Source organism: Bubalus kerabau, chromosome 8, assembly GCF_029407905.1.
Source record: "Bubalus kerabau isolate K-KA32 ecotype Philippines breed swamp buffalo chromosome 8, PCC_UOA_SB_1v2, whole genome shotgun sequence".
Lineage (NCBI taxonomy): Eukaryota > Metazoa > Chordata > Mammalia > Artiodactyla > Bovidae > Bubalus > Bubalus kerabau.
The window spans coordinates 109,859,234-109,886,415 of record NC_073631.1 but is presented as its reverse complement, the minus strand read 5'-3'; the positions used below and the strand labels follow the sequence as shown (position 1 = coordinate 109,886,415).

Below are 27,182 nucleotides of genomic sequence, written 5' to 3'. Positions count from 1 at the left end.
GAGAAAGGAAGATCAATAGCCAGAAGGGGGCTTTCTGATTGGTCCCAAGTTTCTAGGAGGTTATTCCATGAAAACAACAGGTTATTGTATCTGCTCTTTGCCATTTAATAGAAATCTGACCTGTTAAAACCTATGGCATGAAGGACTTGGATAGAGATGAACAGAATCTCTTACCAGTGAGGAGCCTCAGCAGGAATAAGTAAGGGAAACTGAGGACACAATGGGGACCCCAGACTGTCAAGTACAGATGATGTGGGGCTGGCCCAATGGGTACACTGAATGGCCAACCAAGGCCTTGCCAGTAATGGTAAGGTGACACCTGCTTTGGTGGGGCACTATGCCATCTCCTGCCTGAAGCTGAGTTTGCCTGGATCACAGGGGTGGGTCTGTGGGCCTGAGAGAGGGTCTGTTCTGTAGCAAAGGCTGCCACAGAGAAGTTATAGTCTGTAGGAGACCCTGATGCCGAGAAGAGTTGATTCCGCATCCATCTGAAACTTCACCTATGTTAATTTGGCAGTATTGTAAATACAAACTTAATGTAAAATTTACTCAACAAGTACAGTGGGTCCTGTGACATAACCCAGGAGGCTTGTCCTGAGCTGTGGGCTCCAGTTTCCTGAGTTGGCATCTGGGGAGCCATGGCTCAGAGTGTTGAATGCACATGAAGGGCCAGGCATGCGTTGCGGACAAAGAGGAAACACCAGTCATCGACGCTGAGAGGGGAGGCAGGACCATAAACAGGGAGAGGGAAGTCTAAGGGTGAAAAGTCCTGGCAGGAGGAAGACAAGAGGGATTGAGGTGAGAGTGTAATAGAAAACAAGTTTGAGAACTTTTCTGGCTAGTGTGAGGAGGAGTGAAGCCTGCTACACCAAGTGGAGTATTCCTGACTCCAGGGTCATCCCTGAATTAACTCTCTCACCTCTCATTTCAAGACTTCAAATATTTTAGAATGTACCGTCTCAGGATGTGATGTCATGGAAACCTATTGGGTAAGAAAGACCTTGCTCTCTGGGTGGCAGTGATAGTGAATAAAACATAAAATAGGCCCATGGGCTAAATTCCTTTCTCACTCATGCATTTATAACACCTGCTGAATGTGACACACGTCAGTATGGGGCCCAGTAGGCGAGATCACAATCGGGGAAGTGGTACGTGAAGGAGCTGTGGCTTCCTAGGAGACCGACCATCATGAATTCTTCACAAGCGATGTAACACTCTAGGCTGGACTTCTGTCTAGTTCCACATTAACATGTGAGACCCAAGTGAGATCCCTTCTTCGAGAAAAGGGACACTCTCCTGTCTCTTACCCATCACTATCTCCTACTCATCATGGATGGTCAATAGCCAGTCATGGGAATTTACTCTTTAGTACATTCTTTTTTTTTTTTTTTTTTACCATTTATTAAAGAATAAATGTTTGCAGACCTAAGCAATAGATTTTGAATCCTGTGTTCAGAGATCGGTATGTTTTCAAATTCAGAAGATATCACGTACTTGGCATTTTTGTTACTATAAACAAGTGGGTACTGGAGTGAGAAGACTCTGGTTTCAAACCCCAGCTGTACATTTATTGGCTATATGACTTGGGATGGAGATCCTTACACATTTTGAGATTTTTAATCACCTGTGATATGGAGATGGAAACTTTCGTAGCCACTTTGCACTGTAGGAGCCAGTGCGTGGTGGCCACTTGGTGAATGAGGTCTACCCATTCACAGCCCCTGGTCCACGATGCTCTAGTCAAAAATTCCTCGGCAACCAGAAGTTCTTTTTAAATTTTCTGTCCAACTAGATTCTTGGGTTTCACTGATGGCTCAGATTGTAAAGAATCCGCCTGCAATGCGGGAGACCTGGGTTCAGTCCCTGGATTGGGAAGATCCCCTGGAGAAGGGAAAGGCTACCCACTCCAGTATTCTGGCCTGGAGAATCTCACGGACAGAAGAGCCTGGTGGGCTACAGTCCATGGGGTTGCAAAGAGTCAGACAACTGAGCGACCTACTTTCTTACTAACTAGATAGTAAAACCTAATCTGAACTTAACTGGGAGGCTATTTATTGCCTTTCCTTATTCTGTTCAGTGTGAATATTTGTGTATTTTGCTGCAGAAATAGTAGTGTATTTGATTCCAGGGTATGCCAGCCCCTTCTGGGATTAAATTCTGAAACACACCTGTTCTCACCTTATCTTTCTCTCTTTGCTTTTAAAGATATTTTTTGATGTGGGCCATTTTTAAAGTCTTTATTGAATTTATTACAATAATGCTTCTGTTTTATGTTTTGGATTTTTGGCCTTGAATGTGGGATCTTAGCCCCCCAATCAGGGATCAAACCCACACTCCTGCATTGGAAGGGGAAGTCTTAACCCCTGGACAGCCAGGAAAGTTCCCATTTTATCTGTTTGATGAGAAATTGACAGGCCATGACTGCCCCATTACCTTCTGTTAAAGCCTAAAATGTACATATGCAAATACTCATATAATAAAACATGAATTTCCATTTTCAAAATCTTTTGCTCAGGACTAGGTATGAAAACTCAATAGATGGCCTCATTCAATTGTTTAATCAAAATTTACAAAGTCCTTATATTTTGTAAGATGTATTGCTAGGTGCTATGAAGGCTGCAAAGATGAAAAGAGAGACCTGCCACTTTGAAACCAGGAATTTAGTGTTTGGGATGAGGGTGGCACAAGAAAAATTGTAATATGCAAGGAAGAGCATGCTGACTTCCTTGGTTGGGATTCCAGGCAGGACAGGTTCACCACTGGAGAGAGGGTGATGCTTCATAAAGGTGGGGCATTCGAAATGTGGGTAGGAGTGTGCCAGGCGAAGATGAAGCATGGGGTATTCTAAGCAGAGGGAGCAGTAAGGAAAAGGTGTGACAGCGGGGTGGAGTTAACTGTTTGGAGAATAGTAAGTTGTCCAGCTTGGTGGAAGCACAGAGTGTGTGGTAAGAAGGAGGTGAGGGGAAGGCTGGAGGGGAAGATGGGTAGGATGGTAGAAAGCTGGGACTGCCGGGGAAATTTGTGCTCAATTTAGCAGACAGGGGACGGGATAGGTGTTGCTTAAAACATTTCTTTTTTTTTTTTTTTTTTTAATTTTATTTTATTTTTAAACTTTACATAACTGTATTAGATTTGCCAAATATCAAAATGAATCCGCCACAGGTATACATGTGTTCCCCATCCTGAACCCTCCTCCCTCCTCCCTCCCCATTCCATCCCTCTGGGTCGTCCCAGTGCACCAGCCCCAAGCATCCAGTATCGTGCATCGAACCTGGACTGGCAACTCATTTCATACATGATATTTTACATGTTTCAATGCCATTCTCCCAAATCTTCCCACCCTCTCCCTCTCCCACAGAGTCCATAAGACTGTTCTATACATCAGTGTCTCTTTTGCTGTCTCGTACACAGGGTTATTGTTACCATCTTTCTAAATTCCATATATATGCGTTAGTATACTGTATTGGTGTTTTTCTTTCTGGCTTACTTCACTCTGTATAATAGGCTCCAGTTTCATCCACCTCATTAGAACTGATTCAAATGTATTCTTTTTAATGGCTGAATAATACTCCATTGTGTATATGTACCACAGCTTTCTTATCCATTCATCTGCTGATGGACATCTAGGTTGCTTCCATGTCCTGGCTATTATAAACAGTGCTGCGATGAACATTGGGGTACTCGTGTCTCTTTCCCTTCTGGTTTTCTCAGTGTGTATGCCCAGCAGTGGGATTGCTGGATCATAAGGCATGTCTATTTCCAGTTTTTTAAGGAATCTCCACACTGTTCTCCATAGTGGCTGTACTAGTTTGCATTCCCAAAACATTTCTTTATTTCTGATTGCTAAAATAATATGTGTTCAAATAAAAAGAACTTGAAAAACAAACAAAATATATTAATATATATATATACACATGCTGCTGCTGCTGCTGCTAAGTTGCTTCAGTCGTGTCCGACTCTGTGCGACCCCATGGACGGCAGCCCACAAAGCTCCCCCATCCCTGGGATTCTCCAGGCAAGAACACTGGAGTGGGTTGCCATTTCCTTCTCCAATATATACACACATACATATATGAAAACATTTTAATGCTCATAATCCACACCTAGAGATAGCTGTGGTTGATATATTATTTTACTTATTTAATATTTTATTTAACTAGTAATTTAATTAATTTTAATTACTGCTTATTTAATTTAGTATTTTATTGACTTATTTTTTTAATTAAGTTTTTATGGCTGCACTGGGCTCCCTGTGGCAGTGGGCGGGCTCTCTCTAGTTGCAGCGTACCAAGGTTCTCTAGTTGTATGTGCAGGCTTAGTTGCCCCATGGCATGTGGGGGTCTTAGTTCCCAGATGAAGGATGGAACCTGCATCCCCTGCATTGCAAGGTGGATCTTTAACCACTGGACCACCAGGGAAGTCTCCATTGTTAATATTTTGAAATGAGTCCTTGCAGTCTTTTTCTGTATAAAGGTAGATGACTCAGCTATTTTGATTAATTAATTTTGAGGGTAATGTATACATGAAACCACATTGCTTCAGATTATTTGAAAAATAGCCTTTGGACATAATACTGTAGAAAAAAGAAATATAACAGCAGTATATGGATAGGTTGGATATACAGATATGTAGAAATAAGAAAGCCATTAAAAATGCTGCTGTGATGATTAAGATGAAACAAATCCTTGAACCTGGATGGTGGCTATGAAAAAAGAAAGGGGACAGGATGAGAAAAAAACTGTATTTAAAAGGAAGGCAATTCAAATGGTTTAGAAGGAAGAAGGAAAACTCAGAAATACCTTCCAGGTTTCAAGTCAGGGTGACTGGGGTTTTGAGGGGAATGGACACAATATTAGCTCTAGGGGACTATTGTGTGTGTATTCTTTTACCCATTTTGAGTATGTGGTGGTGTGGGATGGTCGAGAACAAAAAGGCAGATTCAAGATTCATTTACATTTTCAAGATTTCTCTGGTTACGGATGAAGATGAGTTTTCTGAAGGAGAGACTAGAGAGACAAAAGATGGATTGGAAGAGAGATGTGGGGACATTCATATTTAGAAAATAGAAGAAGAACAGCAGCTAGAGAAGGAGCCAGCCAAAGAAAAGTCAGAATTGTCAGAGAATTGAGAGTAGAGTGGCTCTACAGTCATGGGTGGAAGCTATTTCAAAACTGTGTGATTCACAGCCTGAAATGCCACAGAGATGGCAAGAAGGATGAGGACCAGGCACAAAGGATGAAAAGAAGTCATGTAGAAGGTACCAGATCCTGAGACACGGAAGTGTTAATTGCTCAGTTGTGTCTGACTCTTTGTAACCCCATGGACTGTAGTCCACCTGGCTCCTCTGTCCATGGAATTCTCCAGGCAAGAATATTGCAGTGGGTAGCCATTCCCTTATCCAAGAATCTTCACGACTCAGAGATCAAACCCAGATCTCCTGTGTTGCAGGCAGATTCTTTACTGTTGGAGAACTCTGCTAATAGCAGGTGTTATTATATTAAATGACTATCATATTTGGCAGTGTGAAAGGGTTTACCAGACCCAGCCAAATGACTTGCACAGAGATGGAGCTTAAAAAATGTGTTGAATGAAATAATGAATGAGTAGGAGACAAAAGAGTAAGTGTTTAGGAGTGATGGTGATGTGTATGTGTGCTGTCGTAAGTTGAGTCTGACTTTTTGTGACCCCCTGGACTGCAGCCTGCCAGGCTCCTCTGTCCATGCCATTTTCCAGGCAAGAATACCAGATGGTACTGTGGAGGTGGCCAATTCCTAACTCTGTCCGGCAGAGCCAATCAGTTCCTTGCCCCTTGGGACCTTCTGCCCTTGGGAATGCTCCTGGACGTTGAATTTGACTATGCATACAGGCCAGTCTGCTTGGGAAGCCAGGCCAGCCATCAGAGAGCAAGGTCAAGAGAGAGGCTGGTGGCCATTTCTCAATAAGACTTCCTAGCGTCTCACAGGCAGTCCAGAGAAAGGGCATCAAGTGCCGTGAGTAACCTCAGCGTCATCAGGGAGTTGTTCTCCTAGGGTTTTCTCATCTGCACGAGTTCCAGTCCGTCCTGTTTGCCTTCATCCTATTGATATACATGCTGACAGTTCTGGGGAATCTGGCTATTGTCACCCTCACGGGCCTGGACCCCCACCCCCACTCACCCATGTACTTCTTCCTCTGCAATTTCTCCCTCATGGAGGTGCTGCTGGTCACCTCCACTGTGGCCCCTAGGATGCTGGCTGACCTGCTGTCCCCTCGCAGGACCATGGCCCTGGCTGAATACCTGACCCAGTCTTTCTTTTCCTTCTCCCTGGGCTCCACCCACTTCCTGCTCCTCACAGTCATGGCCTTTGATCGCTGCATGGCCATCTGCCGCCGTCTACACTACCCGACCATGATGAACAGGCCGGTCTGTGTGAAGCTGGTAGTGGTCTGCTGGGTGGTGGGGTTCCTCTCCACCATCTCCCCGACCCTACAGAAAGCCCAGCTCTGGTTCTATGTCCCCAACGTCACTGACCACCATTTCTTTGACTCCGCCCCGCTGCTTGAGCGGTCCTGCTCCGATACCCAGCACATTGAGCTCATGGACTTCTTCCTGTCCTTGCTCTTCAGAAACCAGACAAGGGCCCCTCCACACAGCTCAACAAGGTGGTGGCCCTGATGACTGCCCTGGTGACCCCGTTCCTCAACCCCTTCATCTTCACCTTCCGGAATGAGAAGGTCCAAAAGGTCACGGAGGATACGTCCAAAAGGATCGTCCTCAGACACCCAGCCGCCCTCAGAGGAGAGCACAGATGGGGGGCTGTCCACTGCGGGTGGCACCCAGGTGCCCAGGCTGGGGCTTCTCAGTCTCCTTCCTAGTCTCTCCTGCCCCCTCCGCCCCGCTGAAGTCACTGTTCACTCTCCACAGGGAGCGGATGAGTTCACGTGCACCGAATGTCTCAAAGGCAGGCGTCTGTGAGCCTGCGCTGGTTAAGGAAAGGATGATTTCAAGGCAGCTGGGGGTGAAAACAGTGTGATGATGTCAATTCAAATTGTAAGATTTTTTGATTGAAGTCGCTCAGTCGTGTCCAACTCTTTGTGACCCCATGGACTATAGCCAGGTTCTTCCGTCCATGGGATTCTCCAGGCAAGAATACGGGAGTGGTTTGCCATTTCCTTCTCCAGGGGATCTTCCAACCTAGGGATCGAACCTGGGTCTCCGGCATTGCAGGCAGACTCTTTACCGGCTGAACTACCTGAGAAGCTTCAGAACCATAGTCCAAAAATACTGGAGTGTGTAGCCTTTCCCTTCTCCAGGAGATCTTCCCTACCCAGGGATCGGACCCAAGTCTCCAGCATTGAAGGGTGATTCTTCACCGACTGAGCCACAAGCAATCTCAATACAAAGAAATAATCCAAATCAAGGTCTTTGCACAGGGACTTGGAATGTAGGGAGAACTCAGTAAATGTAGCTGTTATTATGAAATGTGCTATTAAACTCTCTCTCCGAGGTCCTGCTCTATGGTTTTGTTCTCATTCTTTTATGTTTTCTTTGTGTGCAGTCTTTTTTTAGGATGTGTCCCTTTCTCAGGAACTGGTTTCAGAGTCTAGGCTGGGGTCCTGAAAGTGGGAGGTTCTCAGAAGAGCAGGATGTTTTGGCATCCTCAGAACAGAAAAAACTATGTGCCTTTTGCCGGGACCCCATCTGGGACAGCTCCTGCAACAAAAGCATCGCTCACACCCACTGCTCCCTCCTGACCCCTGGACCTCTTGACTTTTAAACAGAAATGACTCTAGGGGCCACTTTTCCATCCCTCTTACACAGCAAGGTCATGAGGGCTCCATGCCTAAAAAAAGGGCATGCCCTTTACGTTTTTAAAATTTTTTAATCCTTCCTCTGCACGCAGGAAAGAGGGGATGAAAGGTGGGTCTCTGTCCCTACACTTGCTGCCTCCCCCTTCTCAAGGGCTAGCTCTTCTCCTCTCCCGCAGAACTGCAGATCCCACAGAACCACAGAACCCAGAGGGAGGGCCCCTCCGAGGTGGGGGTTCCTGGAAGTCACCTGGCTGGGAGACTGCCAGCCACCCTGCAGGGAAGACAGAGGTGGTAGAAGGCAGATGAGGAGGAAGTGGCACAAGATGGGTGTTGTGGGTAGTGAGTGGGCTGGAGGGCGGATGAAGGAAGGTATCCTTGGAAAGCTGGAAAAGGTTTAGGGTATCATGGAAAGATAGTGCCAGTAGAAATGGGTTTGGCATAGGATCTCTTATATCAGACATAATCTGGACTGCCCTGGAATTTGCAAAACAGGACAAAGAGTAGATGCAGACTTCCCCTGACTTCTGGAGCTAGTTCTGTTCACAGGGTTCTAGAAAGGCCCTGGTCATCATGTACAGTGGAGACAGTCACAGTGTGGGGGCCACCCTTCAAACCCAATGTTGTGAAGAAAGGAGGTGGTGGGAGGATCAAGTGTCCCAGGGTATGCGGTCTGGGGGCCTGAGTCTCCTGTTATGACCAGGAAGCTTGGTCTCCAATTCAACTTTTTTTTTTTTTTTTAAATAACTACCATAGGACACATTCCCATCTGTGGGCCTTTCCAAAAAAAGTGGGCAGGTACTTTTAATTCTGCAGTAAAGGCCCACTAGGAAAACATTTTTTTTTTTTTTTCCATTCTGAGAACTTTCTCTCCTCTAAGTCTCAAGGGACTAATTACTTACCATCCTAACAAACTTTGTGGGGAAAAAAAAAAAACTGAAAAACTAAACGGGAGGCAATTATTTCCTTCTGATATGCAAACACTTTCCTTCAACTTTTTTGCTTCTCAGATAATCAGCACACAAATCTGCTCAGGTTTTCCTCCTGAGAGATTCTTTCCTGCGACTCATCTCTGCACCCTCCCTCTAAAAATTTAAAACGACATCTGTGCTTCTATTTCTGTTTTGCAAATAAGAGACAAAGGCATGGAGAACAAATGTATAGAGGCCAAAGTGGGGAGGAATTGGGAGATTGGGATTGACATATATACGCTATTGATACTATGTATGAAATAGATGACTGATACAAACCTGTTATATGGCTCAGGGAGCTCTACTCTGTGCTTTCTGGTGACCTAAATGGAAAGGAAATCCAGAAAAGAGGGGGTATATGCACACCTATAGCTGACTCACTCTGCTGTATAGTAGAAACTAACACAAGTTTTAAAGCAATTATACTCCAATAAAAATTAATTTAATAAAATAATCAGTAACAAAAAGTATGAAAATGACTTAATTCCTTTATCGTCTGCATCAAAACTTCCATATCCTTGGTTTCTTGCTCCCTAGTTCCTTCAGCTGGAAGGAATGAGCCTACTTTCATTTCTCATTAGGATTTACATTTGTGACAATGTGTTCTTGTGCTAGTTTGTCAGAACCTTATATATTTCTAATGGTCGCTTACTAGGACATTGCATCTCTGAGGCTGGAATGTTAGACACAAAATCCTGCCATCGTTTTTACCTATATTTCAGTTAACTTTAGGTGGGGAGGTATAGATTGGGAATTTGGGATTGACCACATAAACTCTTCTATATTTAAAATAGATAACCAGCAAGGACCTACTGTATAGCACAGGAAATTCTGCTCAATATTCTATAATAACCTAAATGGGAAAAGAATTAAAAAAAGAATGGATACATGTATGTGTATAACTGAATCACTTTGCTGTACACCTGAAACTAACTCAACATTTTTAGTCAACTATACTCCAATATAAAATTTAAAAAATCATTCATATGAAGAGACAGAAAATCTAGATGTTTACCTTACACTTTTCACAAAAAATAACTAAAAATGGCTCAAAGACCTAAATGTAAAATGCAAAAATAAAGATTCCTAGAAAAAAAAAATATGTTTAGGCAACATTGTGCTTAGTCATTCAGTCATGTCCAACTCTTTTCAACCCCATGGACTGTAGCCTACCAGGCTCCTCTGTCCATGAGATTCTCTAGGTAAGAATACTGCAATGGGTAGCTGTTACCTTCACCAGGGGATCTTCCCGGCTGAGGGGGTCTGCTGCATTGCAGGTGGATTCTTTACTGTCTGAGCCACCAGGGAAGTCCAGTGTGTGTGTGTGTGTGTGTGTGTGTGTGTGTGTGTGTGTGTGTGTATGTGTGTGTATGTATATATGTCAGTTCAGTTTAGTCTCTCAGTCGTGTCCGACTCTTTGCGACCCCATGGACTGCAGCATGCCAGGCTTCCCTGTCCATCACCGACTCCCAGAGCTTGCTCAAACTCATGTTTATCCAGCTGTCTTATCCTCTGTCATCCCCTTCTCCTCCTGTTTTCAATCTTTCCCAGTATCAGGACGTTTTCCAATGAATCAGTTCTTTGCATCAGGTGGCCAAAGTATATATAAGTATGTATGTGTGTGTGTGTATGTATATATATATATATATATATATATATATATATATATATATGGACTTCCCTGGTGGCTCAGATGGTAAAGCATCTGTCTACAATGCGGGAGAGACCTGAGTTCAATCCCTGGGTTGGGAAGATTCCCTGGAGAAGGAAATGGCAACCCACTCCAGTACGCTTGCCTAGAAAATCCCACGGACGGAGGAGCCTGGTGTCCATGGGGTAGCAAAGAGTCGGACACGACTTCAGCGACTTCAGACTCTTATTTAATTTTTAATAATAAGTATGTTTAATTCCTGAAATTTTAACTATCAGTTTTCAGGAGGGCTTCAGAGCGACTTCACTTCACTTTGACATATATATATATATATATATATATATATTTATAAATTAGCTCTCGATATTACAATCTCACCCTGCCTGCTGGCAATTATGTTCCAGTGTAAGCTACTACTGTGGAATGGGAAGGCTATTGCCTTTAGTGAAATGACCTTAAATCAAGTGCCTTTATGTAGACTAACAGATCAATTGTTTCCATTTCCTGGGGAAAATGGTAAAGCAAAAAATTAACATTGCAATTAGACTGAATAAAATTATTTCTTGTGTATGTGTTTTATTTATAATTGAATATGTGTTATTTTCTTTCAAGTGTTTGTGGATTCTATTGTGGTAAATAAAATACAAAAGATTTTAAAAGTGACACTGAATCTATGGTTATTTTCTAACTGTAAGTGTTCCTTTCAGGCAAGGAGTGTAAACATACAGTTACTGTTGTGAAGGAGTTACTAGAATAATTGCCATTACCAGTCTATAAATTTGATGGGAACTTGATGAATACACATTAAATAAAAGGGCATGGACGGAGGAGCTTGGTAGGCTGCAGTCCATGGGTTCGCTAAGAGTCGGACATGACTGAGCGACTTCACTTTCACTTTTCACTTTCACGCATTGGAGAAGAAAATGGCAACCCACTCCAGTGTTCTTGCCTGGAGAATCCCAGGGACAGAGGAGCCTGGTGGGCTGCCGTCTATGGGGTCGCACAGAGTCGGACACGACTGAAGCGACTTAGCAGCAGCAGCAGAGGAGTCTATACTGAGGACTTCAGATTCTGGAGATTCCAACTTTTAATTAATCTAGCTTTGATCTGAACAGGAGAATTTCTGAGGATGGAGAGATGGGAAAGAAGTTTGAAAAACTAGACACTACTGTCAGTTCTGCCATTGTTGTGACTAACTCTTTCTTTCAGCCATGGCTACTTTATCTATTAGATGGTGAGAAAGCGCTCCTAGTATGACTTCCCTGATGGTCTAGTGGTTAAGAATCCACCTTGCAATTCAGGGAATGAGGGTCTGATCCCTGGTTGCAGAACTAGAACCCCTCACGCTTTGGACCAACTAAGCCCACACCCATCAGCTACTGAAGCCTGCGGGGGGCTCTGCAGGACACAAATAGAGAGTCCATGAGCCACAATGAAAGATCCCGCATAATGCAGTGAAGATCCTGGTGCCACAGCTAAGACTGGACACAGCCAAATAAATAGGTAAATATTAAAAAAAAATTTTTTTTTTAAAAGAAAGTACTGCTCAACTGTAGCCCGAGAATCGGTTTTTCCCTTCAGGGCTCTTGCAGCACTTGTTACCAGTAGGAGAACCCTTTATTAAAATGTGGTAGAATTAATGGTACTTTGTCCTCTCTCTCACAGATGGAGAATGCTTTGGAGTTAGAATCCACATTTCTTTGATCTTTACCAGCCAGTGAGTGGAGTATATTCCCGGTATTGGGTGATCTGTGTATTTTTACCTCATTGAATTACTATGAGAGTAAAACCAGGTGGAAAAAAATGCATAAAAATAGTTGATAAAGTGTGAAAAAACATGGTAACATATTATTAGTAGAATTATCTTTAATTCATTCATCATGTTTTTATTTACGTTATGTGAGTGAAAGTCATGTCCAATCCTTTTCGACCCCACGTACTATACAGTCCATAGAATTCTCCAGGCCAGAATACTGGAGAGGTAGCCATTCCCTTTTCCAGGGGATCTTCCCAACCCAGGGATCAAAACCAGGTCTCCCATATTGCAGGCGGATTCTTTACCAGCTGAGCCACCAGGGAAAGCTATTTACTATTTGAGGTGGTAAAAGGAAGATAATTTAGAAAAAAATAAAGCAATTGTTTCAACAGCAATAGCAAACACCGGAGTCATTGCTCTGATGTATAACTGGAGGAGTCAGATTTTCCAGCAGAAGATGAAATGAGGTGCCTAAAGAAATCTTCTGACGGGTGATGAGCATCTCAGAGAGACAGAAAAGAACTTTTCAGAAAGTCAGAGAAAGGGGCACCTCAGTTAGGAAGGGGGTCTCCTGGGGTGGCACAGATGGACCACTAGGGACTACTCAGGGAGCCACGGCTCCAAAGCTAGAGCATCTGTGCCCACAGAGTAGCCCACAGTCCCAGCCTCGTTCACTTCCACACAGCAGAGCTAAGCTTGATGTTCCTGGTGAATTGGTCATTTTTGTTCTCATCTTATAAGCAGGGCTAGGAGTACTGTCTTGATGAATGAACTCAATAACGTTTACTGGGAAATGCCATTTGGTAAATTTAACTGTTTTTACAGAAATAGCTTGGCAGAATAGTTTACACTGGGGTTGTTTCAAAAAATCCCAGATAGAATGAAAGCGAAGAGAACATGATTCTGAGGAGAATGTACCTGAAGGATTTGGAAAATTTCACACATGAGTTGTGGGAGGGAAACTCAATGGGAGTTGACATTTCATTCCTGAGGGAATATGGAACCTAATAGGCCTTCAGGAACGTGTGTGTGTGCATGTGAATATAATGACTGGACAAGGAATTTACTGTATTCACCACAATCTTCTGCCTTCAAGTAGGTGAATGTTTCTAAGCATGCAGTAGAATAGTTTATTTTTATCTTTCTAAAAGTCTCTGTTGGCATCATTGACTCAATGGACAGGAGTTTGAGCAAACTCTGAGAGATGGTGAAGAATAGGAAAGTCTGGTGTGCTGCAGTCTATGAGGTCACAAAGAGTTGGACATGACTGTGTGACTGAACAATGACAAAAATCTCTTAATATTTCTTCCCTAGAATGCATACAATTCCTGAAAGATTTGTTCTTATTTCTTATACTAATGAAGATTTATCTTGCTTTCTTTAAATTTATTTTCTCTGCACAAGGCTTAGCTGGTGGAGTGCCTTCTCATACTGTCCATCTTATGTTCAAAGTGTTACTCAGCATCACCTTATCAGGAAACTGTCCCCCAGTCCTCAGTCTGGTCTCAATGTCCCTCTTATCTGCTTCCATAAACCTTTCTTTGAATCCATCATTACACGTCCCCTGCCGCATAAGCAGATCTTTTTTTTTACTTTTTTTGCCACATCACATACCATGTAGGATCTTAGTTTCCTGACCAGGAGTCAAATCTGCACCTCCTGCCATGGAAGCACAGAGTCTTAACCATTGAATTGCCAGCAAAGTCCCTGTAAGCTGCTCTTTATCATACCATTCTTTCCCTTCATAGAGCTAAGAGATTTGAAAACTATCAATGTCTTGTCTACATTTTACCCTGCACCTGACGCAGTTGTGGGGCCTGACACACAGAGTCTACTCAGCGTTCCTGAAATGAATGAACAGATGAATTCTTATGCGATGAACTCTATACACTCGAAAGATAATGACTTTGGTAAGTGTTGCTTTTTAGCTTAGTTCCATGTAGACCAAACACTCATGGTGCACACACTTAGCAGTGGGACACATGCATGTGTGTACACACACACATGCACACACACTGGGGCTGGGTAGCATTTTTTAATCAGAGAAAATTTTCTGTCTGCCCTTTTTTGAATGGCAAGCTCATGCACTTCCCTTTATTAAAAGCCCCACTTGTGGTTCCCCAGGTTACATTCCGAGTTCTTGTAACTGCTAGTGGAAAACGGGGGGGATTCCACATGGTCTTTGAGACCGTCAAGCCAGCCAGGGTGCTACCAAGGACTCATTCTGGTTACCACTCTCAGGCACAGAGGGAAAATCCAAAAGAAACTCAACAGGGGTCATTCCACCCCAGGCTGGTGCCCTGCCTCCTCACAGAACGACCTGGCTGACTGAGCCTGGCTGAGTCCTCAGGCCCCTCACAATGCCTGGAGAAGGCCTTTCAGCCTCTGCGTCTGGCCTCGTAGCACAGCCTTGAACGTCTCATTGCGGAGGGTGAGGATAAAGGGGTTGAGGAAGGGGGTGAGGACAGACGTCACCAGGGCCACAGTCTTGTTGGCCTCCGAAGAGTGTGCTTTGCCAGGCCGGACATAGAGGAAGATGGTGCTGCTGTAGCCAATAAAGACCAGGGTGAGGTGAGAGCTGCATGTGGAAAAGGCCTTCTGGCGGCCGCTGGCAGAGGGGATATGTAGCACGGTGCTCACGATGTAGCCGTAGGAGATGAGGGTCACCAGGAAGGAACTGAGGATGAAGGCCAAGGCCATCACAAAGTCCCAGGATTCCAGCAGCCTGGTGTCTGAGCAGGACAGCTGCAGCAGAGGTGTGTTGTCACAGAAGAAGTGGTTAATGACGTTGCCATGGCAATAACTGAGATGAACCCGGGAGAGAACAGTGGGCACCATGGCCAGGAAAGGAGTTGCCCAGGCAGCCCCTGCTAGCTGGGCACACACAGCCCCTCTCATCAAAGTGCCATAGTGCAGGGGATGGCAGATGGCCACAAAGCGGTCCAGGGCCATGTCGGACAGGATGAGGAAGGAGGTGGAGCCCAGGGAGAAGTAGAAGTAGAACTGGACCATGCAGCCAGTGAAGGAGATGACCTTGTAGGGGGTCAGCAAGTCAGAGAGCATCCTGGGCACGGCAGTCATGGTCACCAGGATCTCCAGCAGGGAAAAGTTGCCCAGGAAGAAGTACATGGGCATGTGGAGGTGGGTGTCAACAAAGATCACAATGATGATGACTATGTTTCCTATGAAGGCAAGAAGATAAAGCACAAAGAAGGGCCCGTAGAGCAGGATCTGCAGTTCACCAAGAGGGGAGAAGCCCAAGAGGATAAATTCAGAAGGGTGGCTCAGATTTGCCATGATCCCGGGACTGGGAGCTTGAGGGGAAAGGAAACAAGAGACATTGATGGAGAGACAGAGAGAGACAGACAGAGAGAACCAATGACTGTGAAACAAGGCTAAAGGCAGAGAAAGAGAGGCTAGTAGGTGGTCATGGGTTAACAGAAGGAGAGATAAAGAGAGAAATAAATGGGAATATGAGAATCATTGAGAAACAGGGAATCACAGAAGGAAAAACATGGAAATCTACTGATAAGAAGAGAGGAAACTGACAGGAGCAGATGACGAAAGACAACATGGCAACAGACATTTAGAGAGAAGGCAAGAATGGAATGAAATAGAAATGGAGGAGTAGGAGAGGAACACCCAATAGATGAGAGGGAGAAACAGACAGAGATAAGGAGAGGAGGGGCATAGAAAGAGAGAATTTGTGTCAGTCATCCTGATGCCCTGAGTGTAGGGTGATGCTGGGAGTCTGTATCATGACCCAGAGAGTCTGAGAGCCCTCTTAAAGCTCCCTTTCTGTCTTTCTGGGCTGTCTCTCTGGAGGACCCTCCATAACTCACATTTCTCCAGTTGCAATCATGAAATGAATGGGAAGTCAGAGTTTTGAGCCAATAAATTAGCATCCTTTGGGGAGGACCCCCTGGTGTATGTATGCAAAGGTGGGGAGCAGAGGAACACAGGCGGGCACAGAGACCAGCCTGGAGCTAGACAGAGACGAAGAGCATCTGCGTTCTAGCCAGTGGCGGGCACTGCTCTGATGAGGCAGTGGCCCCCTTCCCATCCCACCCCTTGCCACATCCTGACTCTGCCCACTCAACCCTAGTGGTTTGGAGCATAAGCTCCGGACTGAGGCTGGATTCTGATCTGATGTTTGTCGAACATAAATCTGCTGCTCTCTATTACTTCCCTCTCTTAGCCTCAGCCTCAGTTCAGTTCAGTTCGCTCACTCAGTCATGTCTGACTCTTTGTGACCCCATGAACCGCAGCACACCAGGCCTCCCTGTCCATCACCAACTCCCGGAGTCCACTCAAACCCATGCCCATTGAGTCAGTGGTGCCATCCAACCATCTCATCCTCTGTTGTCCCCTTCTCCTCCTGCCCTCAATCTTTCCCAGCATCAGGGTCTTATCAAATGAATCAGCTCTTCACATCAGGTGGCCAGAGTGTTGGAGTTTCAGCTTCAGGATCAGTCCTTCCAATGAATATTCAGGACTGATTTCCTTTAGGATGGACTGGTTGGATCTCCTTGCAGTCCAAGGGACTTTCAAGAGTCTTCTCCAACACCACAATTCAAAAGCATCAATTCTTCAGTGCTCAGCTTACTCAGATATAAAATGAAGATAATAATAGTACTAGCTTCGTGAGCTAAGACAGAGATTAAATGAATCAATTGCTTAGTTACAGTGATGGGCATGGACCAGGGGCTAAGAAATCAGTCGTTGTCTTTGTAATCATTGTCATCATATGACGCCAATGAACTTAAATTTTCTTTGACCTATGATTCTTTAGAGTCAATATGTGTGTGAAGGTGTGTGTAGTGGGGGTGTGTGAAATTTCCAAGCTTTATTCTGTCCTTTAGAATTTCAGTTCACTAAAAGGATATATATATATATTTTTTAATTTTCAATTTTCAAGGAAAATAAATTTTGCAGTACAAATGATCAGAAGTGGAAAGATTCAAGACGTGTGTAGGGGGCCTTCTCTCTGGCCCCATAAAAGCTGCATCTGAAGCTGTATCCTGGCCACCAGCCATGGCGTTCCAGTTTAAAGAAGAGGGGCTCTCCCTCTGTCAGCCTTGTACCCACTGGCAAACCTTGTGTGTGAGTGTGTGCTCAGATATGTCCAACTCTTTGTGACCCCATGGACTACTGAAACCCGCCAGGTTCCTCTGCTCATGGGATTCTCCAGGCAAGAACATTGGAGTGGGCTGCCATGTCCTCTTCCAGGGTATCTTCCCAGAGATGGAACCTGCTTCTCCTGTGTCTCCTACCTTGCAGGCAGATTCTTTATTGCTGAGCCACTGGGGAAGCCCGGCAAACCTTAATGGTAGGGCTAAAATCTATACCCAGCACTGGTCAATTCAAACCCAGTCCTATGTCTGTGCTCTCTGCAAGCCTGACCCCCAAGCAAACCCAAGTCACTCACTTTAGCCTCTAAGCACTACGTCTTCTTTTTGAGCTGCTCCTGTGAAGAAATCCATGTCTAGAGATTCCTGCCTATTGGGTCCAGTCCATGACATGATTGAGGTGTGACCTGCAGTCCATCACCTTGGGTTAGTGAGTTTCAGCTGGCAGGGGTGGACAGGGGCTTGTGCATAGCTGGAATGGGGGTGCCCTGCAGTGTGAGTGGCTCCACAAGCTATAACATCTCTAACCCTTATGAGAATTTCCTAGTTAAATGCTTACCCTGTGTCACCACAGATCCCAGTGCAGCAGGACTGATGTGGGACCTGAAGGTGGGAAAGAAGGCTTTCTTGAGACCAGAGGAAAACACTATATCTTCTTCCCCAAGGATGAGTGTTCTTGGTGCTCTCTCTTGCTCCTGGCTTCTTGATGTGGTTTACAGCTGAGCTTATCCTGGATGGGAACTCAGGCTCCAGCAAAGTGTTCTCTGTGGGGATGACAGGAAAGCAAGGAGCCCTCTGGGGATGAAGAGACACTGGTGTTACTCCTCAGATTAATGAGAGGCTTGCTGCTCGGAGGAAGTAACATCTGAGAAAGAGCTCTGAATGAGGAAAGGGAGAAAGAGCAAGATACCTCTAAGAAGACAATGGCTTGGGATTGGTTCCTGGCCCTTGCCTTCCTCCCAGGACTGTGGGAAAAAAATGAGATCATGGAAAAAGTGCAGAGAAACTTACCCGGCTGGACTAAAATTGTGGCAGACTGGATGCCTGGCTAGGGTTAGATCCAGAGTTGCCATTTGGAGAATTTGCGCCCCCCCAGATCCAAGGTTCAGAGACTGGAGAGACAGGGAATGGAGACCCTAGATCGCAGCACCCTCTTGTCTGAATTTTCCAAAATGTCATCAGTGGAGGTGGGGAATTACAGGTGTAAGCTTAAGTGGAGAAACCTTCCCCTCAAAGGCAGAGCCCCTGACAAACACATCTTGGGAGCTGACGAGACTGAACAGGGCTGGTCTGAGTCCTTTGGGAAAATGCACACCTGGGGGGTGAGCGAAGACAAGGTGGTAGTGGATCCAGCTCCCTGATAAACTCTGAGTCACAGTCCTTCATCTCGGAGGAGTTCAGAATTTATGTGCACCACCTGGCTTAGCCGTCCCCCGCCAACCCCACCCAGACAGACATGATGACAAAGAGACAGCAAGCAAAAGCTTTCCAACCAGGAAAGTGCCCAGTGGTCCTGAGTTAAAGAACCACAAGGGCTGAAAGGAGTTTCCCAGATGACCATTCTGGAGGATCTGAATCCAGAACTGAATTTTTAAGACAGAGCCATTGATAATAAAAATTTTTTAGATGATTCTGGACAGAAATGGGGGGAGGATGATAGAAGAAAGGAATGCGTTGCTGGTAGGAGCTCAGAAGGAAAGACAGGATGGCCAGTCAAAGCAGAACTTGAGAATTGACAGGCAAGTGCACTGCTGGGCTTGTGTAGGCCTCATGGCTGTATTTTCTATTGCTTCTGTAGCAAATTTCTAGATATTTGGTGGCTTAAACACTACAAATTTATTATCTTAAAGACTCTATATGCCTATATTTCTTTCTTTTTTAGGCAAATCAGTATTACAGCTCTATTTTATTTAGAAGATAGCAGGAGAGTGAGAGAGAAAGAGAGAGAGAAAGAAAAGAGTGCACGCACGTAAAGCGCTTTGGCTCCTCCTTTTATATGTTTTTTCCTCCACCTGGGCCGGCCCTATGCAAATTGGGCTTAGCCAGGAGTGCTGTTTGTTCTGTTTGTTCTGCCTGAAGTCTTCACTCTGGTCCTCAGACCTTCCTTGTCTTAGCCACCGCCATTTTGGACTCCTTTTCCCTATTCTACCTACCTAACATTCCCCCCTCAAGAGATGGGAGGCCCAATTCTTTGGGAATAGGGGCGTTGAGGTCTTTCTGGCTACTTCCTGCTGAACTGGGGTGGTGAGGTGTATTGGGCCTCCCCATCTTGCTAGTCTCAATCCTCAGAGCCCTTATAGCAGTGTCCAAGGGTGTGTGATATATTCCGTGGTTAGCTGTAGTTTTATATCTTTGTTGAACTGGCACTGCATGTTGTAGCTGGTTGACCTGGGCAGAGACAAAACAGGTTAGACAATTGACAGTACATGGAATAATCATAATCATTATCAATATAGCATAACAAGGACTAGTAGGGACATTGGTCAATTTTAAATTCACATCGCCAGGATAGCTCAAGTCCCTCCTTGTTCAGGGATCAGAAGATCTATCTCCTGTCTTGGAGTACAATCTCTGTCAAGCTGTGTTGGCTCCTTAGAGTTATCCTGAGAAATATTATCCCCAGAAACCAGATTTTGGGGGTGTTCATTAGAATGGCACTCATTTGTAGTTCTTAATAGGTATCTGAGCTCTCCCAGGGGCTCACAGGTGTATTGAGTGTCCTCTTCTGTTTTCTTCCATGGCTTGACTCGTGAGTAGTGAATCCAGAAGTCATGTCTTGGTACCTTGACTGCTGTGGGGGAAGAAAGTATTACAGGGTAGGGACCCTTCCATCTGGGCTGGACTTTAATAATGACTTGAGTTCCTGGAGCATATAGTGGTGACTCTTTAGAATCTTTTGGGTCCTGGTTCATACCCCACAAGCATATATCCTGTTGGAATTGCCCAATGGCTATGGTATAAGACTGGAGGGTCTGAACCTCTGGATCTAGGAAAAGGTCATTGTTGCTGCTTATTTGATGTCAAGTCCAACTCTTGTGACCTCATGGACTGTAGCCCACCAGGCTCCTCTGTCCATTTCTCAGCAAGAACACTGGAGTGGGTTGTCATTTTCTCCTCCAGGGGATCTTCCTGACCCAGGGATTGAATCTGAGCCTCTTGCATTGGCAGGTAGATTCTTTACCATTGAGTCACCAGGGAAGTCTTCTTACAGGTCCAAGGAAGCTAAAATCAGAAGGTTGCTGGAACTGTGCCTCTCTCTGGAGGCTCCTTAGTTTTTCCAGCTTCTGACAACTGCTATGACTGAATCTAAACCCAGTCCTTTTCTTGCACTGTTCTTTGTTCATTCAATCCCTGGACCCTGTGATGAATCTTAGTTCCTAAGTGTGGTGAGAGATTCTTAGAATGTCCACTAGTGGAGCCTCCTACTTGTGGTACCCAGAGTCTGACATGGAGATATGAGACCCTTAAGGATGGGACAGTGACCCACACAGCTAAAATGTGTCCAAGACTTATGTCAAGTCCATGATTTAATGCTCATTGTTTCTATCCAATAACATAGGGCAGCAATGTGGTTGATGTAGGGCTGGAAAGAGAGAATGAGTTCTATGGGGAAATCACATGAACAGCTCTCTTGCTGTCCCTTGTTTCAGAGATGAGTGTACCTGGTTCTGTCTACCCTGTTCTAATCTTAGAAGGCCTGCTGAGTTTCAAAACGGAACTGGACTGGATGGGAAACTAGGTTCCAGCAGGTGCTCTTTGTAGCAATGATAAGGAAAGCAAGAAGCCCCTGGGGGGGTTGTATAATACAGCAGATGTGTTCAAACTAACACCCAGAGGCAGGGAGGTCCGTCCTAGGTCTCCAGAAGCACATAAATAAGAGGTGTGGGGTGTGTGTGTTTGGGTGTGGGTGTTGAATGTTGGTCTAGTTTTGGAGTCTAGCATTTGTATAGTGCAATCTCAAAAACGACAGAATGATCTCTGTTCATTTTCAAGGCAAACCATTCAATATCATGGCAATCCAAGTCTATGCCCCGACCAGTAATGCAGAACAAGCTGAGGGGACTGGAACACAAAAGGAGGAAATCAAGAAACACCTGGAGTAACAGGCAAATTTGGCCTTGGAGTACAGAAAGAAGCAGGGCAAAGGCTAATAGAGTTCTGTCAATAGAATGCACTGGTCATAGAAAACACCCTCTTCCAACAACACAAGAGAAGACTCTACACATGGACATCACACCAAAATCAGATTGATTATATTCTTTGCAGCCAAGGATGGAAAAGCTCTATACAGTCAGCAAAAACAAGACTGGGAGCTGACTCTAACTCAGATCATGAACTCCTTATTGCCAAATTCAGACTGAAATTGAAGAAAGTGGAGAAAACCACTAGACCATTCAGGTATGACCTAAATTAAATCCCTTATGACTATACAGTGAAAGTGAGAAATAGATTTAAGGAACTAGATCTAATAGATAGAGTGCATGATGAGCTATGGATGGAGATTTGTGACATTGTACAGGAGACAGGAATCAAGACCATCCCCAAGAAAAAGAAATACAAAAAAGCAAAATGGCTGTCTGAGGATGCCTTACAAATAGTTGTGAAAAGAAGAGAAGTGAAAAGCAAAGGAGAAAAGGAAAGATATACCCATTTGATTTTTTTTTTTTTTTAGAAAACTATAAAACACTGGTGAAAGAAATCAAAGAGGACACTAATAGATGGAGAAATATACCATGTTCATGGATCAGAAGAATCAATATAGTGAAAATGAGTATACTACCTAAAGCAATCTATAGATTCAATGCAATCCCTATCAAGCTACCAACGGTATTCTTCACAGAGCTAGAACAAATAATTTCACAATTTGTATGGAAATACAAAAAACCTCGAATAGCCAAAGCAATCTTGAGAAAGAAGAATGAAACTGGAGGAATCAACCTGCCTGACTTCAGGCTCTACTACAAAGCCACAGTCATCAAGACAGTATGGTACTGGCACAAAGACAGAAATATAGATCAATGGAACAAAATAGAAAGCCCAGAGATAAATCCACACACCTACAGACACCTTATCTTTGACAAAGTAAGCAAGAATATACAATGGATTAAAGACAATCTCTTCAACAAGTGGTGCTGGGAAAACTGGTCAACCACTTGTAAAAGAATGAAACTAGAACACTTTCTAACACCATACACAAAAAGAAACTCAAAATGGATTAAAGATCTCAACATAAGACCAGAAGCTATAAAATTCCTAGAGGAGAACATAGGCAAAACACTCTCCAACATACATCACAGCAGGATCCTCTATGACCCACCACCCAGAATATTGGAAATCAAAGGAAAAATAAACAAATGGGACCTAATTAAACTTAAAAGCTTTGGCATAACAAAGGAAACTCTAAGCAAGGTGAAAAGACGGCCTTCAGAATGGGAGAAAAAAATAGCAAATGAAGCAACTGAGAAACAACTAATCTCAAAAATATACAAGCAACTCGTACAGCTCAACTCCAGAAAAATAAATGACCCAATCAAAAAATGGGCCAAAGAACTAAATAGACATTTCTCCAAAGAAGACATACAGATGGCTAACAAACACATGAAAAGATGCTCAACATCACTCATTATCAGAGAAATACAAATCAAAAGCACAATGAGGTACCATTTCATGCCAGTCAGAATGGCTGCAATCAAAGTCTACAAGCAATAAATGCTGGAGTGGGTGTGGAGAAAAGGGAACCCTCTTACACTGTTGGTGGGAATGCCAACTAGTACAGCCACTATGGAGAACAGTGTGGAGATTCCTTAAAAAACTGGAAATAGAACTGCCTTATGATCCAGCAATCCCACTGCTGGGCATACACACTGAGGAAACCAGAATTGAAAGAGACACGTGTACCCCAATGTTCATTGCAGCACTGTTTATAATAGCCAGGACATGGAAGCAACCTAGATGTCCATCAGCAGATGAATGGATAAGAAAGCAGTGGTACATATACACAATGGAGTATTACTCAGCCATTAAAAAGAATACATTTGAATCAGTTCTAATGAGGTGGATGAAACTGGAGCCTATTATACAGAGTGAAGTAAGCCAGAAAGAAAAACACCAATACAGTATACTAACGCATATATATAGAATTTAGAAAGATGGTAATGATAAACCTGTATGCAAGACAGCAAAAGAGACACACATGTATAGAACAGTCTTTTGGACTCTGTGGGAGAGGCAGTGGGTGGGATGATTTGGGAGAATGGCATTGAAACATGTACAATATCATAACGAATTGCCAGTCCTAATTCAATGCATGATACTGGTTGCTTGGGGCTGGTGCACTGGGACGACCCAGAGGGATGGTATGGGGAGGGAGGAGGGAGGGGGGTTCGGGATGGGGAACACGTGTATATCTATGGTGGATTCATGTTGATGTATGGCAAAACCAATACAATATTGTAAAGTAATTAACCTCCAATTAAAATAAATAAATTTAAATTAAAAAAATAAAAGTGACTGAGAGATCACACTCAAAAAAAAAAAAAAAGATATACCCATTTGAATGCAGAGTTCCCAAGAATAGCAAGGAGAGATAAGACAGCCTTCCTCAGTGATCAATGCAAAGAAATAGAGGAAAACAATAGAACGGGAAAGACTAGAGATCTCTTCAAGAAAATTACAGATACCAAGGGAACATTTCATGCAAAGATGGGCTCAATAAAGGACAGAAATGGTAGAGACCAACAGAAGCAGAAGACATTAAAAAGACATGGCAGGAATACACAGAAGAAATGTACAAAGAGATCTTCACAACCCAGATAATCACGATGGTGTGATCAGTCACCTACAGCCAGACATTCTGGAATGTGCAGTCAAGTGTGCCTTAGAAAGCATCACTATGAACAAAGCTAGTGGAGGTGATGGAATTCCAGTTGAGCTATTTCAAATCCTAAAAGATGATGGTGTGAAAGTGCTGTACTCAATATTCCAGCCAATTTAGAAAACTCAGCAGTGACCACAGGACTGGAAAAGGTCAGTTTTCATTCTAATCCAAAATAAAGGAAGTGCCAAAGAATGCTCAAACTACCACACAATTGCACTCATCTCACACACTAGTAAAGTGATGCTTAAAATTCTCCAAGCCAGGCTTCAGCAATATGTGAACCCTGAACTTCCAGATGTTCAAGCTGGTTTTAGAAAAGGCAGAGGAACCAGAGATCAAATTGCCAACATCTGCTGGATCATCAAAAAAGCAAGAGAATTCCAGAAAAAAACATCTATTTCTGCTTTATTGACTATGCCAAAGCCTTTGACTGTGTGGATCACAATCAACTGTGGAAAATTCTGAAAGAGATGGGAATACCAGACCACCTGACCTGTCTCTTGAGAAACCTATATGCAGGTCAAGAAGCAACAGTTAGAACTGGATATGGAATAGACTGGTTCCAAATAGGAAAAGGAGTACATCACGGCTGTATATTGTCACCCTGCTTATTTAACTTATATGCAGAGTCCATCATGTGAAATACCGGGCTAGATGAAGCACAGGCTGGAGTCAAGATTGCCAGGAGAAATATCAATAACCTCAGATATGCAGATGACACCAGCCTTATGGCAGAAAGTGAAGAAGAACTAAAGAGCCTCTTGATGGAAGTGAAAGAGTTGAGAGTAAAAAAGTTGGCTTAAAGCTCAACATTCAGAAAACTAAATCATGGCCTCTGGTCCCATCACTTCATGGCAAATAGACAGGGAAACAGTGGAAACAGTGGCTGACTTTATTTGGGGGGCCTCCAAAATCACTGCAGATGGTGATTGCAGCCATGAAATTAAAAGACACTAACTCCTTGGATGGAGAAGGCAATGGCACCCCACTCTAGTACTCTTGCCTGGAAAATCCCATGGACGGAGGAGCCTGGTAGGCTGCAGACCACGGGGTCGTGAAGAGTCGAACACGACTGAGCGACTTCACTTTCACTTTTCCCTTTCATGCATTCGAGTAGGAAATGGCAGCCCACTCCAGGGATGGGGGAGCCTGGTGGGCCGCCGTCTATGGGGTTGAACAGCGTCAGACATGACTGAAGTGACTTAGCAGCAGCAGCAACTCCTTGGAAGGAAAGTTATGACCAACCTAGATAGCATATTAAAAAGCAGAGACATTACTTTGTCAACAAAGGTCCATCTAGTCAAGGCTATGGTTCTTCCAGTAATCATGTATGGATGTGAGAGTTGGATTATAAGGAAAGCTGAGCACCGAGGAATTGATGCTTTTAACTGTGGTGTTGGAGAAGACTCTTGAGAGTCCCTTGGACTGCAAGGAGATCCAACCAGTCCATTCTGAAGGAGATCAGTCTTGAATATTCATTGGAAGGATTGATGCTGAAGCTGAAACTCCAGTACTTTGGCCACCTGATGCGAGGAACTGACTCATTGGAAAAGACCCTGATGCTGGGAAAGATTGAAGGTGGGAGGAGAAGGGAACGACAGAGGATGAGATGGGTAGATGGCATCACTGACTCAATGGGCATGAATTTGAGTAAACTCCTGGAGTTGGTGATGGGCAGGGAGGCCTGGCACACTGCAGTCCATGGGGTTGCAAAGAATAGGACACGACTGAGCGACTAAACTGAACTGAACCAGTTCCTCAGTCTCTCTGGGTGTCAGGCTCATCATATGTAGATACAGTTGTGGAAGATGCTTTCTTTCCTTCTCTAACAGTCTTTGACCCTTATTGTATCACTAGTCAGCCTAATCTCTTGTTCTTTTACCTCCAAATATGGCACTTCTGGCCACAATCCAGAGGAAGGAGAATTTTTGCCCTAAGCTTGTTCTTCTCTTTCTCTTTTTTCTTCCCTGCCTCCATCCATCTACTTCCCTCTCCCCTCTGTTGATTTCTCTCTTTTTCTCCCTCATTTCCCTTTATTTTAGAAATATGTATTGAATTCACAAAATATCTGAAAAACCCATAACCCTGGATCTATATGGCATGCTTTAAATTAAATTCTAAGTGGTTCAAATGGATTTAAATACAAAAATCAACAAATGAAATTGTTTTTCTTTTTAAGTTACCAAAGAATATGTATGTGGGCTTTTATAAAGAAACACAGATCCCAGAATACTGAAAGATTGTTAAATTTAGCTCATAAGAATTAAATATTTATGCATGAAAATAATAAAACATAAAAATAAAAATGTGAAATAAAAGTTTATTTTATTGGTACATAAAGTTTACTTCTAAACTGATAAGCTCACTAAAGACAAATATAATTGCTTTTAAAACACTGGAAAAAAATAAAAAAAACACTGAATATAGTTCAACTTCAGTTAAGTTCAGTTCAGTCACTCAGTCGTGTCTGACTCTTTGTGGCCCCATGAACTGCAGCATGCCAAGCCTTCCTGTCCATCACCAACTCCTGGAGTTCACCCAAACCCATGTCCTTTGACTCAGTAATGCCATCCAACCATCTCATGCTCTGTTGTCCCCTTCTCTTCCTGCCCTCAATCTTTCCCAGCATCAGGGTCTTTTCAAATGAGTCAGCTCTTCCCATCAGGTGGCCAAAGTATTGGAGTTTCAGCTTCAACATCAGGCCTTCCGATGAACACAAAGAACTGATCTCCTTTAGGATGGACTGGTCGGATCTCCTTGATGTCCTAGGGACTCCCAAGAGTCTTCTCCAACACCACAGTTCAAAAGCATCAATTCTTCGGCTCTCAGCTTTCTTCACAGTCCAACTCTCACATCCATACATGACCACAGGAAAAACCATAGCCTTGACTAGACGGACTTTGTTGGCAAAGTAATGTCTCTGCTTTTCAATATGCTATCTAGGTTGGTCATAACTTTCCTTCAAAGGAGTTAGTGTCTTTTAATTTCATGGCTGCAATCACCATCTGCA

At 43.9% G+C, this 27,182-nt stretch overlaps 1 protein-coding gene and 1 pseudogene across 1 annotated transcript; one reads left to right on the top strand and one right to left on the bottom strand.

Moving 5' to 3' along the window:
* The first annotated feature begins 220 nt into the window (after nucleotides 1–220).
* On the top strand, nucleotides 221–6,855 carry LOC129658448 (olfactory receptor 6V1-like; annotated as a pseudogene).
* Nucleotides 6,856–14,521: 7,666 nt separating this feature from the next.
* LOC129658716 (olfactory receptor 6V1) lies at nucleotides 14,522–15,463 on the bottom strand. The gene has a single exon (XM_055589561.1). It carries the CDS (start codon nucleotides 15,461–15,463, stop codon nucleotides 14,522–14,524), a length of 942 nt encoding a protein of 313 aa, XP_055445536.1.
* Between the last annotated feature and the right edge of the window lie 11,719 nt (nucleotides 15,464–27,182).

Coding starts and splice junctions, on each gene's coding strand:
- LOC129658716 (XM_055589561.1), bottom strand. CDS start 15,463: ATGGCAAATCTGAGCCACCCTTCTGAATTTATCCTCTTGGGCTTCTCC.